The sequence below is a fragment of the Metopolophium dirhodum genome, chromosome 1 (assembly GCF_019925205.1).
Source record: "Metopolophium dirhodum isolate CAU chromosome 1, ASM1992520v1, whole genome shotgun sequence".
Classification (NCBI taxonomy): Eukaryota; Metazoa; Arthropoda; class Insecta; order Hemiptera; family Aphididae; genus Metopolophium; species Metopolophium dirhodum.
The window spans coordinates 127411935-127428363 of NC_083560.1; the positions used below are offsets into that span (position 1 = coordinate 127411935).

At 33.0% G+C, this 16429-nt stretch overlaps 2 protein-coding genes across 2 annotated transcripts; one reads left to right on the top strand and one right to left on the bottom strand.

The window, feature by feature from the left end:
- The first annotated feature begins 6130 nt into the window (after positions 1–6130).
- On the top strand, positions 6131–6864 carry LOC132953662 (uncharacterized). The gene is made up of 2 exons (XM_061026032.1): positions 6131–6236; positions 6305–6864. Exons 1-2 carry the CDS (start codon positions 6131–6133, stop codon positions 6862–6864), a joined length of 666 nt encoding a protein of 221 aa, XP_060882015.1.
- A 5694-nt stretch (positions 6865–12558) lies between these two features.
- LOC132953663 (uncharacterized) lies at positions 12559–13224 on the bottom strand. Its single transcript, XM_061026033.1, has one exon. It carries the CDS (start codon positions 13222–13224, stop codon positions 12559–12561), a length of 666 nt encoding a protein of 221 aa, XP_060882016.1.
- Between the last annotated feature and the right edge of the window lie 3205 nt (positions 13225–16429).

Below are 16429 nucleotides of genomic sequence, written 5' to 3' on the forward strand. Positions count from 1 at the left end.
TATTCAAATAACTCAGGACTTACAACACGGCCTATATAAAATCAACAAAATAACTCGACATCAATTGTCGTAAAAATCAAATAACACAAAAGGACTTACAACACGGCCTATAATAAATCAATAAAATCTCAACACAGACAACAATTGTCTAAATAAATTCACAAAATACAAGGACTTACTTCACGGCCTTTAAATAAAATTTCCAAATACAGACATCAATTGTCTTAATAAAATTCACAAAATATAAGGACTTACTTCACGGCCTTTAAATAAAACTTCGATTCTGAGCGAAAACGGTCAGTCAGCCTATGATATTACTAAGTATATTTGATGATATTAAGGTGAATAAAGTAATTTATTTATAAACTATTTACGTGGAACCTTGTTTTAAATTTTGAATCTTTAGCTTTAAAAGTTGAACATTTTATAAATTCTTAACTACAAAATAATTATTAACTTTTAAAATTGATAAATTTTATCAAAATTCGAACTTTAAATGCTTATAAAAAAAAATTGTGCCTATGTATTTTTAATATTTTTCAACTGCTAGTGTAACTATATATTAGGAGCCTTGCATTAAATTTTCACGCTTTTTTACCCAACAAATAAAATTTTATTGATATTTATAGAAAAAAAAACAAAAAAAAATTGAAAACTGACAATGTCCGTAAACAATTCAAAAAGAGTCAAATTATTTTCAAAATGTTATCGTGTATAGAAAATGCAAATATGAACAACCAATGAAAATTTCATGCAATTATGGTTATTTGTTTTAGAGTTACACCAAAAACCAAAATCAATTTTGTTAAAATTGATTTTGCGTAAAAATTCCCGTTTTTCCTTATTTTTATTTTTGTTTTTCTCGTCGCTTTTGAAAACTACTTTGTACTTTTGACCCCCCAAAGTACCAACTAGATTCACTTTCCTATCAGAAAAGTTACTGTTGAAGAAAATCCAAGCATTTTTACTGTCCTAAAAGGTGATGACAAGCTTTTTTTTTGGTTTTAAATTATGTCACGTATGTACTATAATTAAAGCTTATTTTGTTTCAGTTGAATATCTAATAAAATTACATATTTGTTTATGGTTACGTGTGTATATAACTTTTGATATATCATATGTCAATCATCCGGATATTTGCTTATCCGGACCACCCTTGACATTAATTAGTCCGGATAATTGGAGTTCTACTGTACTATAATAGTAAGGTTTATAAACAGCGCACAATCTATTTCTCGGAAGCGTCTGTCGTCGCCGATAACCGACCCACGTCCGCACAAGACAGTCATTAACTTATACTTTATAGGCGTAGTGGGGGAATTCGCGGCCGCCGTCACAACGGCAGGCAGGTGGCAGCACATGATGGCAATGAAAAGTCAATTCTAACGATGTAAACATGCTGTCGAAAAACAAACGAAAAGCCATTAAAAAGTGGTTTCAGAGTAAAAATACCTATATTAAATTTTTTAGAGATCAATATTTCGGAGGGAACCTCAAAGGGGTTTTGTATTAATCTAAATACACAGCTAGATATTAAAGGCACAAAACCCTTTTTTTTTAAATTTTTTAAACAACTGTAACTTTTTTAATAGTTAATATTTCGAAAAAAACCTATGAGGTTCCCTCCAAAATATTGTTCTCTATAATTTTCATAATAAGTATTTTTACTCTAAAACCACTTTTTGGTGCCCTTTCGTTTGTTTTCCGTGGACGTGTTTTTACCGCTGAAAATGACCAGTGTAGCGTCCTCTTAATGAGAACGTAAGTGTATATTACGGACAGATATCCTCGAACACCAACCACACTGGATACAACTTAAATAAAGTCACTGACAATCAACAGAAGTAAAATACCATACTGTATGCTATCGGTAGACATATTACAATTATAAGTACAGGCTGGGACCGATCCGTAAAACGACCAGTCGACACGCGCACTCTCCGATACACACGCAAATCCGTTCATTTCTAATTCAATCGCTGCCTAGAGGATCCCGCCGCGGAGTCCTCGACATTTGAATAGTACCTCCGGGTACACCTCCTCTCCTTAACCTGTTGTGTGAGTAGTGTTATAGCTTTGACTGTACTGTTCAAGCTACTCACACTAAGCATAGGAGAGGAACTTCCTGAAATCTTCATACTACGTAGACTCTGCAGTGATACAGCTCGCCCCTGTATTGTTCAATCTGCAGCTCTCCGCGTAGTATAAGATTAACAGTGTCATGTATGTCTAGTGTAGACTAAAAATAGCTTACTTATTGGAAGTATGTATCTATGTTAGAATGTGTATATTGTATGTATGTAAGAATGTGGTATATGCGTGAAATAAGCATGGAGCGTTGTGAACGATGAGGGAATATAAAAATAACAAAAGGCAAACATTATTTTTAAGTTATTATAATTTATTCCGTAAAATTATATATCATTAATTAAACAATTACGACAGTAACACTATTAAACAATATCAATCTCTTAATGCTATAGCGTGAACAATATTTTTTGTTAGTCCATCATTAGCTAACACAAACAAACTGGATGGTTTACCCACTCGAGAGCATGCCACGTATAATTGTCCGTGTGAAAAACATGGTGTTCTCAAATCTAATCCACAAACAGACATTGTTTGACCTTGGGATTTGTTGATAGTCATTGCAAATGCCAATCTAATCGGAAACTGAATACGTTTGAATTGAATTGGCACATTAGTTGGTATAATAGGAATCCGTGGTATGAGTATATGTTCACCTCTGAACTTGCCATTTAAAACCCTGGCTTCGATCACGTTTTTCATTAATTTTTGAATGACTAATCGCGTACCGTTGCACAACCGGGGCGGGTTCAAATTACGAAGCATGATAATTGGAGATCCAACCTTTAATTGTAAATTATGTGGTGGCATGCCTGGCAAATCCAGTGAGTTCAAAAACTCTGTGGGAAACTTTACTGCTTCGCTGTCGTCGCAAACCGTATCAATAGATTTATACGATACCAAGTTCTCTGGCAACAACATCTGTATCTTCAGATTTATATTGTCAACGTCTACATTTTTTGCCGCTAAAATCGCTCTTTCTGCAAGCCACTCATGATTTATGTACTGTGTGTGTACATTGGGAAATATTTGTTCAATGAGAGTATCTTGCGAATCAGCGATTGTGCAGAAATCGGTCGGTAATTTTACGTTTCCAGTTTCATCTATAGCAACTTTTCCATCATTGTATGTTTTGTACGGTGAGCAATGCCTATAAAACGCGAAGGAGCAGATTAAAAGGAAAAATGATTAAATTACTAAAATGGCTATTAAATAATAAGGGTTTATCGTAGAAGGGTGAAAATTGAGGATTGTATGTATTTTTGTATGTTGTATCTATTATTTTTTTTTTTTTTTATATATATAACCAATACCTTAGCAACCATTTATAAACAATTATTTCTACCGTAAATTATCAAAATCCCTGTTTGAGTACTTCTTTTATTTTTTACTGGACAACCCTTATCACTTAGGGGTATGAAAAATAGATGTTAGCCAATTCTCATACCTACTGAATATGCACAAAAAATTTCATCAAAATCTGTCAAGCTATTTCGGAGGAGTATGGCAACGAAAACTGTGACACGAGAATTTTATATATTAGATTTATTCATCCATATTAAAATATATTTGCATATATTAAATTAAATTAAAATTATTTTTAATTTGTTTATTCAGTATGGATTACCATTATTATATGAATGCATTGAAATTGATTGCAGTGGCAGAATCATTTGGTTATCTGAACCAACCAAGATCAGAAAGATCATTTTGGATTCATCCGTTTAATGCAGTACGGGAAACTAATAATCGGTTTTTTTCTCTTACGAAGAAATTTGAAAGTATCCGAGCAAATTTTCCAAGTATTATCGAATGTCCATTTCTTCATTTGACGAACTATTAGAAAAACTTCCCCACATAACCAAAAAAATCACCAAGTTCCGACGTCCGGTGTGTCCAAAAGAAAGATTGACTATTACAATCAGGTAATTAAATAATAATAAACTACCTAGTAAATATTATATTTGTATAGAATAAGTATAGTTAAATAAATTAAACCTCTTTAATACATAGGACAGTATTCAGTATTTCAGTAGGTATATGATTATCAATAAAACAAAATAAAACGTAATTAACTTCAAAAACTTTTTATATAAAGTAAAAAAAAACAATAAAAATAACTTCTGTAACTTCAAATACCTACTTGAAGCAAAACAATATACAACATATTGTTTTGTCTGAAAAAAAAAATAAAAATAATAATAATAATAATAATTTATAAAATATAATATAAAACGTAAATATTAAACGTAATATATTATATTAACTTCAATATATATAACGTAACTTCAAAAACTTTTTAAAAAAATAATAAAAATAACTTCTGTAACTCAATACTTCAATACTTGAACTAATACAATATACAACATAATATAATATTATTGTTGCATTCAAAATAAAAAAAAAATAAACACTATGGTTCATTCCTACATCTTCCTGGCTGTAGTCTTGAGGTGAGGTTGGTGAACTATAGTTTTGTGGAACTGAGTACCTTGAAGAAGGGCGCATAGGTAGATACTGTTGTGAATAGCTGGGATAGGTGAGAGAAGTTTGCTGGCCAATATTGTTTGGATAATTATTGTATTGGTGAATGTTTGCGTTGAAATTCTGCGAGTGGAATGGGAGGGTTTAAAATATTTCTTACTGACTGCATGAATGCTATTTTAAAATCAAGTTTTTGGTTGTCATTCATTTTTTTGAATTCAGGAAGGAATGATAACAAAAAAGCTTTATCAGGATCCATGTCTTCCGAGCGTGATTTTGTGGGTGGGTGTTGCATAAGGTGCAGCAAATTTTGTTGGAATGGGGTAATCTTTTATTTTTTATTCTGAGGCCCTGGTGTATTCATGCTGTTGTTTGATGGTGGAAGTGAAACATAGTCTTCTTCGGAAATGTCACCAGCGTCAACAGTAGTTTCTATTTCTGGATTATGGATGATGGATGTTGATGACATATTACCTGTTGTCCTGTAATTTTAATAATAATGTAAATGTTAAAAAAGCATTTTGTTCCCAAAATGTATTTTACTTACTTTCTTTTTTTTTAAAACTGGTTGTAAAAATGATAGTGCATCAGCATAAGCATATTTTTGGTGGGATTTGCTCCACTACCACTTGGTGTACTATTTTTTTGTTTAATGTCTCGAGCAAAATTGTCTGATATTTTCCATTTTTTTTTAATTTCATCGACTAAAAAGTATTAATAAGTAAGTAATAATAATTTTAAGATAAGGTTAACTTTCTAAAAATTCTAAAATAAGTATATACAATTCTTGTAGTCTTGTAAAGTATTCAAAATATAAAAGTATTAAAATACTTTTGTCTTTCCAGTGGCGTCGAACTAAATTTTTTTTGGGGTGGAAATGAAGACTAACTGAGGGAAACCCCCACCCCACCAATTTTTTATCTAAAAAATATTTACTCAAGTTATAATAATTACTACATTATGTTTACATTTTATCATTATTTAATATTTGAGCACATTACCAGTTAGGTTCATATGTATAAAATATAATAAAATATAAGTAAGAGCTTTTAGTTCTCATGAATAATGTTTTTGAATTATAACGAAATAATGAATATCGTTAATCTTCGTTTAAACATCTAATTTCGTCCAAGTTAACTTAAAATTAAGACTATAAAAGAACTGTGATCGTATATTTTTTAGATTTTTTGGTTACAGTATTACCCACTTATGAGAAACCTCGTTTTAAATTTCCAATCCTCAGCTATACAATTTGAAAATTTTAAACATTTTTAACCAAAAAAAGATTTGTAAATGTTCGCGATGTATTGACTATAATTTTGTAAAAATTTGTATTTAAAAATATTTGATTTTCGGAAAAAAATATAAAATTATATGATAATATTACCTATATAATATAATATAATATTGAAAATTATAAATTATTTCAGATACCTATCTGGCAGTTGGAACAAATTTTGTGGCGTTACAATATGAATTTTTGTTGGGACGAAGTACAATAGGAAATATTGTTAGAGAAACCTCTCAGGTTTTATGGAACACCCTACAGCCTGAAGAAATGCCAGAACCTAATCCAGACCAATGGACAGAAATAGCCAATAAATTTTATTTGAAAACGAACTTTCCAAATTGTGTAGGGGCAGTCGATGGAAAAAATATTCGTTGTATTAAACCCATTATTTCCGGATCAATGTTCTACATTTATAAAAAGTATTTTTCTGTGTTACTGTAGTGAACGCAAATTATAGTTTTATTTCAATCGATGTCGGTGCATATGGCAAGGAGGGTGATTCTACAATTTTCAAAAATTGTCCATTCGGAAAAAAATTATATTCTGAATTATTAAATCTACCAGCAACTGTTGTTCTTCCAAATACAGACAATTTTCCGCAGCCTTTCGTGGTAATTGGTGATGAAGCTTTCGGACTACACAAAAATCTTTTAAGACCATACCCTGGACGAGGTCTCACACAAAAAAGAAAAATGTTTAACTATCGTCTATCAAGAGCTCGAAGGTACGTAGAATGCGCTTTTGGAATACTCGCAAATAAATGGCGTGTTCTACATAGTGCTATTTTAGTTGAACCCGATTTCGCAGACGTTATAAAAGCATGCTGTATTTTACATAATTATGTTAGACGAAGGGATGGTTATAACTTCGAAGACACCCTTTCAAACTGTTTGGAAGACTTTAAAAATGAAAATAATTCTGGAGCTCGTCAACAAGGATTAGATGTTCGAGAATATTCTATGGAAGCAGGAGCGGTTCCCTTTCAATATCGATTTTTTTGATTTTTTTTTACTTCTAAGTTTTTTTTTTTTTATATATAGTATCAAAATTATAATTTTATATATTTATATTAAAATATAATATAAAATAAATTCAAGCGATCATATTTGACAAAAATAATTAATTTTTAAACTATATTCGTTACACGTTCGACGCCGGTATCAACACGTTGTTGACATGCAACAACCTGGTCGTACTTCGCTCTTTATAAACTTAGATTTAGTCATAGATCGTACAAATTTAAAATATTTGTGTTAGCCATTCAAAAATGACGTACCTATACTTATGTTTTGTTTTATTTAATTATTTTAAAAGTAGGTATTATCATTATTTTCTTTATATAATATATCATATTATTAGAAATTGCATTGAAACATAAAAAAAAAATTATACTTACCGTAAGATTCTTGCTCCTTGTTTAAAAATGTATCCCAATTTTCTAATATAGCACTGGCTACATTTATCCAGGCCTTTATCTTGCAATGTTTGTCCATATAATTACTACTATTAATATTCCATAAACATTCTTCCTTCTCCACTTCGTTAATCAAAATATCAATATCAATCATATCGATATATTTAAATAAAGTCAATTTAATATCAATTATCAATCAATAAACTAAAAAACTGGTAGAACGGTAAAAAAGAATGGTAAAAAGGGGGTTTTGAAACGCGTCGTAACCGCTGTGGTATGTCACAGGCCATATAAAACAATGTGTTACGGTTCCAAGCGTCAACGCGTTCAAAACGCAAAACCGCAACAGGCAGGGGTGTCACGCGGCAACGCGCGTCAAAATCGCGCTAGTCTGTCGCACTCCATTTAAATGTATGCATTTTCGACGCGCGGTGCTCCTGCGTTTTATCCACGCGTCAAATTCGCTGTAGTGTGTCGCGGCACTTAACTATTATACGCCCAGACAGTTTTTCAGTCAGGCTGTTTTGGCTGGTGCACACTGGGCGTCTAGGGGTCTTGCGCTTGAAAGTGGCCGTGGGTACTCGATTCTTGTGCAAGCATGTAAAATTTTAACTTATTGTAAGATTTAACACTTTAAGAGAACGGTTGGTGAGTCGTGAATGTTTTGACTGTGTATAAACTATTTAATTAAAAATATTTTTTATTTTTATACGCTGATCAGCAAAGTTTTAATAAGAAATCGAGAATCTGTGGCTTACAATTTCAAACCATTTTAATATGTTGTATTTATTTATATTATTTGAAAGAGTGTCAATACTTTCAAATAGATAGCGTTTCAGTCGCTACATTTCTTCCACTACAGAAATACCGTTGAATAACTTGACCGCAAATATAAACACCGTCGCCAGTCCATACTATCTTAGTTCATGGTTAAAACGGAAGTGGTGTCGTGATCTATTGGCACCTAATATTAATATTAATATTAATAGAAAAAAAAATAATTACTGAAAATATAAACTTTTTTTAATTTCCTCTAACAAAAACTTATAATGAACCTTGTATTACATTTTCAAGTTTTTTGACCAAGCAAATAGGTATTTTTTTACTGGCATAAATTAAAAAAAACTAATGAAAATTGAAAATTTCCGCGCTGTCAGAAAACTCTTACACTTTTCCTGGTTAGTTCAGTGGATTGCGTGAATTTATCAACTGTTTCAAACAACTTGGAGGCACCTACAAAGTTAGTTCCACAGTCACTGTGCTTCTGTTGGATTGGGCCTCAGCGTGAAATAAAACGACTAAAGGCCATCAGAAAAGTCTCAGTGGACAAGTCTGAGGCGAGTTCAAGATGTAGCGACTTTGTTGCCATGCAGACGAAGAGGCATATGTATGCCAGGCATGGTACAGTTCTGCTTGTGTTGACGGTGGGTGTCGTCAATTAGCAAGTGAGTAAATCGATGTGTCCTCGGCAGAAGACTCGGGTGCTTCTGCTCATACAAGATCAGCGTGAACCAGACGAACTCCAAAACGAAGGAGTCCATGGTTGTCAATAAAGGGATTCAAGCCACGTAACTTGCTGGCGCTGTGTGAGTAGGATCGCGGAGCTGCGTAAGTTCGTCACCGAACGCTTGTCTTTGTACGGCGAGTATAATGACTTCCAGTGCATGACTTAGTTCAGTGGTTGATGGTTCTATTTTGTTGGGTTTGATGTGCAAAAACTCGTTTACAATATGCGATGATGCGAATGATCTTTTTTAATGACGAAAATCGATGGAAGAGGCGGTCAAAATGGTAGTAGTCGGGGTTATCACGAGGACTGTGGGTCGTGCTTCGAGGTCTGTAACGGCTGTAGCAGGACATAAGGGCCATTTACTGTGATTTTGGACTAGGTCCATTCCACCACATTGGATGTTTTAGAAGTTCAGTAGGGTAGAGTCCACGAGACGCGCAGTCTACTGGATTTTCGCTGGTTGGAACATATCGCCAAAGTGATGGTGGTGTAAGGCTCTGGATCTGGCTGGTTCTGTTTGCAATAAACGTTGCCCATCGATGTGGAGATGATTGAATCCAGGCGAGAGTTGTCGTTGAATCAGTCCAGGCGTACATGGCGTTGATGGATAGTACTTGTTTGAGAAGTTCGTACACATAGTTGAGCTGCCAACACTGCACCGCATAATTCTAACCGTGGGATAGTCACTCGTTTCAGAGGTGACATCTTGGATTTTGCTGTGACGAGGTTGCAATTTACGCGGTTTCCGGAATCGCAACGTAGATACACTGCAGCCGCATAACCCTTTTCGGAACTGTCTGAGAAGACGTGGAGTTCATACTGAGTTTCTCCTTCCGTGGTACGTCGACGGGGAATCTTTAGATGTTGTATGCATTGAATTTCACTTTGGTACCGCTGCCACATTGTTTGCACTTGCTCGGGAATGGGATCGTCCCATCCGATTCCTGATGTCCATAGTAACTGCATTATGTGTTTTGCCAAAAAGGTCACAGCTGAGAGGAAGCTGAGGATCAAAAATGCGTTCAAGATCCGACAGGATCGAGTGTTTTGTTGTACTTGCATCTGGACACTGAAAGCTGTAAGAGAAATTATCTTGTTTTGGATTCCATTGCATCCCGAGGATTTGCAGCCCAGCCTCCAGCTCATCGTCGAATAGTACATCAGTTGACATGGTGACCGGTCAAAATATCTTCGAAATAATATCTTTGGTCAAAATATCTTAGTCAAAATATCTTATGGCAAAATATCTCATGGCAAAAATGTTTTTGGTCAAAATATTTTTTAAACTAATTTTTTAGTTTATATTCATATAATTTATTTATCTCTATATAATCAAATATACGTCATATATATCGGCTATCGGTTCTATCGCCGTGTGAACCGTTGTATTACATAGGTATTATTATTATATTATCTTCGATCGACATTTTATATCTTTATAACTGCTAGTCTACTTATTGCGAAAACTGGCCGGTAATCCCCGTCAAAGCGTCACTATTATAGACTATTGGTATTGACTACGTATACATATTATGCCATTATGATAAAAATGGTAGAAAGCTTATCAGCTTATATACATTTTAGCAGGTTTATGTGTAATAGTTTTGTCATAACAGTATTACTTGTCAACTGATGTACCTTGCTTTTGATTTTCTTTCTTAAATATGACTCTTACTTTTATTAAAAGCCAAAAAGGTAATAACTTATTACTACAAAATGGATATCTCCATATTTTTTATAGTAATGGTAAAAACAAATATATTTGGCGGTGTACCGAGTATAACAAATATAAATGCAGTTCGTGTTTTACAAGTAGCAAAAATGAAACAAGTAATTAGTGATTTAAATATTTATTTCAAAATTATTGATTATTATTTTATATAAATATTATAATAAATTGACGAAGTATATTAATTTATATTATATTATTTATAGGCACAATACTAAAGGAATCCTGTCATTATCATGCGCCAAATGGTGCCAAAATTCAAGTTAGAGAAATGTTGGAAAAAATTAAAGGTGATGCAAAACGTAATCAAGTGTCCACAAGGAATTTAATTAGTGAAGCTGTTACTACAGTTCCACTGGTTGTTGCTGCTCAATTACCAAGTCAATCACTGATTTCTCGAACAATCCGTAGAGTAAGATCCAAAGTTGAAGTTTGTCCTCAAAACCCATTAACAGTTAACGATTTAAATATACCACTCGAATACCAGTTAGTTAATAACAAACAATTTTTACTTTACGACAATAAAAACGAAAAAAGAATTTTGATTTTTTCGACGATTGATAATTTAAAAATACTTAAAAACTGTAATATTTGGATGGCAGATGGGACATTTCGGACAGTTCCAAAATTGTTTTCACAGTTATATACCATACACGTCTGTTATAACCAAACAACTTATCCAGTTGTTTACGTATTAATGACTGATCGTACAAAACAATCGTATATAGAAATTTTAAATGTTTTAAAGAGATTTGAACCGGATTTGAATCCAAGCAGCATTATGATTGATTTCGAACAACCATTTATATTAGCATTTAAAGACGTGTTTCCCAATTCGGAAATAAAAGGATGTTTTTTCCATTTCCAACAATGTATCTGGCGTAAAATACAAGAAAATGGACTACAAAATATGTACGCTGAAGATGCAGAATTCTCATTACAAATTCGACATCTATGTGCACTTGCTTTTGTTCCAATGGATAAAAGTGTACAATATTTTAATGATTTAATTGAATCAAATTATTATGTTGAAAATGAAAATATTTTATCTCCGATGATTAACTATTTTGAAGACACGTGGATCGGACGTCCAAACCGTCGAAATGGTCGACGCCCGCCAATGTTTAGTGTCAATATGTGGAATTGCTATGAATCGGTAATACAAGATCTTCCACGTACGAATAATTCGGTAGAAGGATGGCATCATGCATTCAATGCAGCACTCGGAGCAAATCACGTTTCAATATGGAAATTCATACGCTTCTTAAAACATGAGCAACTGTTACAAGAGGTTAGTATTTAAATATTTAATTTATATTTCATCTTATTTAATTTATTTATTTAATTACATAATTAATATCAGGTTCGATTGGAAAAACGTTTATCGGGAGAAGCAAGTCCAACACGTCGTAGAAAGTACAGAGATCATGATAAAAAAATAAAAGTAATCGTGGAAAATTACTCTGAAATACCAACAGTTCAATATTTAAGAGGTTTATCTTATAATGTTCAGTATTAATAACTAATTTTAATTTAAATAATTAATTTTTTAACTATGATGTTTTTTATATTTAATTTTATATTTATTTTTATATTTATTTATTAAAAAAATCAATTTAATAGATATTTTAACCAAAGAAATTTTTGTCATAAGATATTTTCACAAAAGATATTTTGACCAAGATATTTTGACCGAAGATATTATTTCGAAGATATTATGACATGGAACCGTTGACATGGAGCGCTCATTGTCCGATACAGCCTGAAGGATCACGGGAGAGTTGCTGGCCCATTTCCGAAGTTGAAATTGGCCTTGTTTGCATAGAGCAATTAATTGTGATTGTTGCACTAAAGCTACTTCTGGAGAATCGGCCCCCGTGAGTATGTCATCCACAAACGTGTCTTGCATGAGGATCTGAGCAGCGATGGGGAATGTTGTCGCATCGATCTTCGCTAGGTGTTGTAAGGTTCGCAATGCTTGATGCGGAGCAGAAGAGGTACCATATGTTACAGAGACGGTATTCTGTTATTGGTTCATCAGGTTAATTTCGCCAAAGAATCCGTAAATAATCACGGTCTTCAGAATGAATTTCGATTTGTCTATACATTTGCTTGATGTCAGCTGTAAACAGAACCTTGTGTACTCGGGCGCGGATCAGAATACGTGGTAAGTCCTGTTGAAGCTTGCGACCTGTGTATAAGTTGGTATTGAGTGATTGTCCCGTGGTGGTCACAGCAGATGCATCATAGACGACTCGGAGTTTAGTTGTCTTACTCTCAGGACGCATGATGCAGTGGTGTGGGATGTAGTAGCAATATGGAGTCATTCTTTGATTCGTCGGGACTACCTCCATATGTTGACTCACAATGTAATCTCTCATGAACTCCTTATATTGTTGGGAAAGCTCTTCATTTTGCGACAATCGGCGGTCCAAGTACCAAAATCGCGTTTGAGCCATGCTCCGAGAATCTCCGAGGATTGGGCGAGGATGTTTCAATGGTAGCGCAATGCTAAATCGACTAGAGGCCAGACGTTTCACTAAGCACGTGAATATTCTTTCTGCGTGGATTTCATCTGAGCTCAAATGGTGTATATGGGGTGACTCCTCCAACTCCCAGAATTTTGACAGGGACTGTTCAAGTGTCGACTCAGAGGTGACTAACATTGACGTGACTGACTTGGGCGTCATTTCAGCAGCTGGTCCCATCAAAACTCATCCAAATACAGAGGCCGTTGGATGATGTCGATGACCAGCAATGCGGTCACCGGTGAATATAGCTGGTGCGACGTCTGCGCCGAGCAGGATATCAACTTTTCCTGGAGTGTGGAAGGTTGGATCTGCCAGATCCAGTTGATTTATGTTGGCCACGATGTTGCTTGAATAGTTTCTTGAGGTGTGACATCTGTGATCTTCGGTACAATAAGAACATCGAGAGGAATGGATGGTTCAGATTGGTTTACTGGTGACATTGTGATTGTGGTCATGCCGGACACCACGTTAACCGGTGTGCCTGAGAACACTCTGATTTTTGTGGTACAACGTCGGTGGGTCTGAGATAGGCGATCTGCACACTGTTTCGTGATAAAACTGACCTGAGAATGAAATTGAATCTTAATGCAATTATTGTGGGAATAATATAGCCCAAAAAACATGTTTTTTCAATCTGTAATTTATCTAGAGAAATAGCTAACGGTTCCATAACAGTACAATATTCCTCTAAAAATAACCATTCACATAATGTAAGTTTGCTTAATTTCAATTCATCAAATGTAAATACCAGTTTATCTTTAAAAGGAACTACTTTTTTAGCGGCAAAGAACATGGGATTCCACCTGGTAATTATAGGAACAGGAAATTTACAATTACACACGTCTTCTACTTTATCAGAAGCAACAGTGCTTCTACTAAATAAGTTCCAAAACGAATTAAGCTTCTTGAAAGTTGCAGTTGAAATTTTATTATAGGACAAGTTGGATATTTTAGAAGTATCTACAGTTGCTATTAAATTAAGTGTATTGAGTGTACATGTCATATGTTCTGGTAAATTATATTCATTATAACGTTTAGAATTAAATATCGAGTCCATTGTAATGATTTCAACTTCAACCACGTCATCTGAATTATCAGAACATGAATCACCATTACCAAACCAATTTATTTCTGGACCATTGTTTGCAGAATTTGAATGTGTTGGAATAGCAGCTCGAAAAGAAAACATTCTAAATGCTTTTCCGAAATTACTCGCATTATCAGTAAGTGTGTGAGACATTTTAGAATTATCAATTTTATAGGTTTGAGTAATTTCGTTAATAACCTCAGCAATATTATCATAAGTATGGCTGCCATTTATACGTCTACATCCCAAAACGTAAGATGACCTACTATAAGTATTTTCATCAATAAAATGGCACGTCATTCTCATATAACTCTTGTTGTTACAACTATAAATGTCAGCAGTAGTACATATAAATTTATGGCCAGAAATTAGTTTAGTCAACATAGAAATATACGAAAAATATTTAAGTTTTAATTATTTTAACATCACTTGTCTACCAGGAAGTGATATGTTTTCTGTGATGCCAGATAGACCTTTGGTTAAACGACGAAAAGCTGGCTTTTCACAGGTTTCATGGGTCGAATTTCTTCCACGATATATTCAAAAACCAATGTAGTCATCTAAAACAAAATTAAACTATTATTATCAAAATAAAAAATTAATTCTTATTAAGTATATTAAGTGAAACACAACTAAATTCCATACCTATGGGTAAGTGGATTCAAATGAAAAGGGCTAGTTATTAATTTTTTTACATTTAGGCCAGACTGGCAGTGTGTACGGCTGAGGAGATAGATGAGGTGCTGTGGTCGAGTCAAAGAACTGTTGTCAACATGACAATAAAAAGATTAACGATGAATAATTTGAGCAAATTAAAATTAAAATTTGATAAATCAAGAATTTTTTTTGTAGCTGCAATAAAACAACAAATTAATTTTGGAACATTATTTCATAAAACTATTTGTTCATTTTGAAAACTATGAATACCTTATAAATTGTAGTGTATCATATTATTTATTAACTACAGATATTGTTAATTTTATTATAAAATACTTGGTAACCAACAGTAGATTTTTAAGTTAAACTTGCGAAATAAGTAGATGTCTGTATCAGGTGTTCAAGTTTCAAATGTGAAAATACCTATATAAAAATGTCTAAATACTACATTTGTTATTTGCTTAAAAAATAAAATGACTTCGATACTTAACTATTCTCTAGCTATTTTAATACCTATTTAAAAGTAATATACCAACATACAATGCAATATACATGCGACATGCCCCATATTTATTTTTGTGATATACCTACTATAAGCTGCTGAAGTACTTACTTTGGTTTTTGAAATTTTATTTGATTGTGCAAATGATAATTTTGATTGTGTGTTCACATAAAGTGATGTTAAATCATCTGTTGACTTCTTTGTTTTATGAGAATCTTTTAGTTTCTTAACTTTTGAAAGACTCCCTGGATGTTTATGCTAAAAAAATATACATTAAAATATATATTAATTATTATTCAATTAGGTAAAAGTTATAGAAATATAGCACTGATGACTGAAGATACATTTTAGTATATAAAGCAATAACTTCAAATATTTCAACAAAATATAAACACGGTTATAATGTTATATAGCTTATAGCAATACACGAACTGAAAACTGGTATGGCTAACATGTACATGTGGCATGAAGCCACATCCACATTCCGTGGATGCAAAGAAATTGCATCATGTTTATTGAAATTTATAAAGAGCATACCTTCAACAGTAAAGCACATTACATGCTTTACAGACAACTGTGGAGGTCAAAATAAAAACCAAATTATTGTAAAATGTTGGTTATATATTGTTAGAACGACAAATATTGAAACTGTTGATAATAGATCGTAAAATAGTTTTACAGCATTTGAAATGTTTGCAGCATTATCATGACTAATTCCCGTTATTTTACTATTTAAATTCCAAGACTTTAACATTCATAATACTGTCTTTTGAATTTTCAGCCGTATGACTTTCTTGTATTTCTTTAATTGAAAGAAGAATGATAAGGTTTTAACTGAAAGATTAACGACAGTTAATTTAATTCATAGTTCATTAAACGATCCACTGATTAAGCTTATTTTTCTCTTTCTGGATTGGATTTTACCTAAATTTACATCCTTAAATTCTTTCTTTCAAAGTTCTGATGTAGCTATCACTCAATTTCAAGATAAAATGATTTTAACTTATAATGACATATTATTATCATACATGAACCAAAATTATATAAACACAACCGATATATAACTTAAGTAATCCTGTAATGCAATTAAACAAATGGATCCTAGGACAGCTTTATTTTCAGAAACCAGAAATGAA